We start from the raw sequence: 2,391 nt of genomic DNA, 5'->3' as shown, positions 1-2,391 counted from the left end.
ATCAATCAGACTCCTGGAAAGGATGAAATCCTGTGAGATCGCCGGTCCCCATGTGAATCCCTACGCTCGTTTTCTCTACAAGCAGATAGACGTTCTCTGACGAAGGCCTGTATGTGAAGGCCGAAACGTTAGAAATATTATTTTTGGATACTTTCTCATCAATAAACAAGCAAACTGAAATTCAAGCACTCTTTTGCCTCAGACTCTTACCTTTTCTTCTGTGTGCCCGAGTTATTTGTGTGGAGGAGTGACCTGAAAGATTTGGAGAAGATCTGTATGGAGGAGCAACCCGAAAGATCTCGAGAAGATCTGTGTGGAAGAGTGGGCCAAAAGTAGATTAACAGGAAACATCTGACCTCTGTAATTGCAAACAAAGGTTTATGTACCAAATATTAAGTTCTGTTTTTCTTTTTTTATCAAATACTTATTTCATACAATAAAATGCAATTTAATTATTTAAAAATAATACAATGAGATTTTTTGGAATTTTTGGGGATTCTGTCTGTTCTTTGACAAAACGGCACTGTATCAAATACTTATTCCACCACTATATAAGTATGATTTGTTCTGCAAAAAATGTTATCATCCAATCATCTTTTCCATAAAATGCCACAAATATCCTGTTCAGAAAATTCACATGAAAAGTCTAAAAAAAAATTTTTCCTCCTTCTGGACAACAGTTAGTGGCTTAGGTATTGTAATAAATAAATGTGTGCTGTGATTAAGCATATCCTTGGTAGAAATACAGTAGGGGAAGCACAAAGGATTACTAGATGATACCCTTTGAGTTATTAGGAAGTAAAAGGAAGATGATCACCTGAGCAGGTTGTGGGCAGGCCCAACATCTATGAAGGCCTGAAAATATCATCTCCTGCTGCCTTGTGGTTTGGGGCTCGAAGCCTCCAAGATAGTTGACCAACTTGGATGAGTCCTTAATAACAAGATGAGACTAAAGTTTTTCTTATTTTTACAGCATCTTTTCCAAGTGAAAAAAACTATTGTAATTGTTTTTTTACTTAAAGAAGAAGGTAGCCAAGTGTTGAAATTCATTGTGGAAATAAAGGCTGTTCAAGTCATCTTTTCCTAAGAGTCCTTCATTACAGCACCACAGCTAATAACCTGTTATCGTTCAAATTAGCTAAGTATTTCCTTACATTTGTTTTAACATTTGTTGAATGGATTTCCTGATTTCCTTGTTCCTCAAGCTATATATGATGGGATTCACCATTGGAGATACCACAATGTACAGTAGAGACATGAACTTGTTCATGCTCAATGACTTATTATCTGTTGGCGCCATGTAGACCATGAAAAGAGTTCCATAGTAGACACATACGGTGATGAGATGGGAGCTGCAGGTGGAGAACGCTTTTCTCAATCCACTGGTAGATGGTAGGGTCATTATTGTGAATAAAATTCTCAAGTAGCTGAAAAGAATTAAAGCAAAAGGGATGACCCCTCCAAAGATAGACATAGCAAAATTAACGATAGTCAAGAGAGAAGTGTCTGAGGTAGCCAATTCAATCAATGGTGCTAAGTCACAGAAAAAATGGTCAATGGCATTCTCAAGACAAAACTCTAGTTGCCAAACCAATATAATCTCCAAGGAGGTGGCAAAGTTCAAAAACCAAGAACCAAAAACCATCTTGTGGCAAACATGAGGTTGCATTATGGAATTGTAGTGCATTGGACTACAAATGGCCAAATATCGATCATAGGACATTATAGTTAGGATAAAACACTGAATGAAACCAAAAATAAAGAAGAAGTGAAGCTGAAAGATGCAGCTCCTCACTGGCACCACCTTCACATCCAATAATATTATATTTAGCATCAGGGGTATAATGGTCGTGGTTATGAGAATGTCGGTTATAGCTAGATGCTTGAGAAAGATGAACATTGGGATATTGAGGTTGTGGTTGGTGGACACCAACACTATGATGAGAAGGTTTCCATTCATTATTATCAGGTAAGAGAAGAGGAAAATGATGAAGAGCAGAAATTTGTATTTATATAGACCTTTAAATCCAAGGAGCAGGAACTCTGTGACTTCGGTCTGGTTGCCATCACACATATCAGTGAGTAGAATGAAAACAAGTAATACTGATTGAAGTCAATGTTTTGGAAGAAAGAAAACTATGTATTAGTAATAAAAGTTTACAGTAACATCTATCTATATAAACACTGCCTTGAAAAAGTATTCATAACAGAAGGACTTTTTCAGATTCTTTCACATTAAACCTGCAAACATAAGGTATTTTATTGGGATTTTATTTAAAATAACACAAAATAATTAGTATTTATGAAGTGTAAAATAAATAATACATGGCTTTCAAAATATTTTAAAAATACAAATCTGAACATTGTGATGTTGAATTGTATTCATTCTCT

General features: G+C 35.6%; 1 protein-coding gene across 1 annotated transcript; it reads right to left on the bottom strand.

The window, feature by feature from the left end:
• Positions 1-1,150: 1,150 nt before the first annotated feature.
• Positions 1,151-2,074, bottom strand: LOC142302910 (olfactory receptor 1-like). The gene has a single exon (XM_075344014.1). The coding sequence runs from the start codon at positions 2,072-2,074 to the stop codon at positions 1,151-1,153; it is 924 nt and encodes a 307-aa protein (XP_075200129.1).
• Between the last annotated feature and the right edge of the window lie 317 nt (positions 2,075-2,391).

The sequence above is a fragment of the Anomaloglossus baeobatrachus genome, chromosome 4 (assembly GCF_048569485.1).
Source record: "Anomaloglossus baeobatrachus isolate aAnoBae1 chromosome 4, aAnoBae1.hap1, whole genome shotgun sequence".
In the NCBI taxonomy this organism is placed as follows: domain Eukaryota; kingdom Metazoa; phylum Chordata; class Amphibia; order Anura; family Aromobatidae; genus Anomaloglossus; species Anomaloglossus baeobatrachus.
This window is presented reverse-complemented; position numbering and strand designations above follow the sequence as displayed.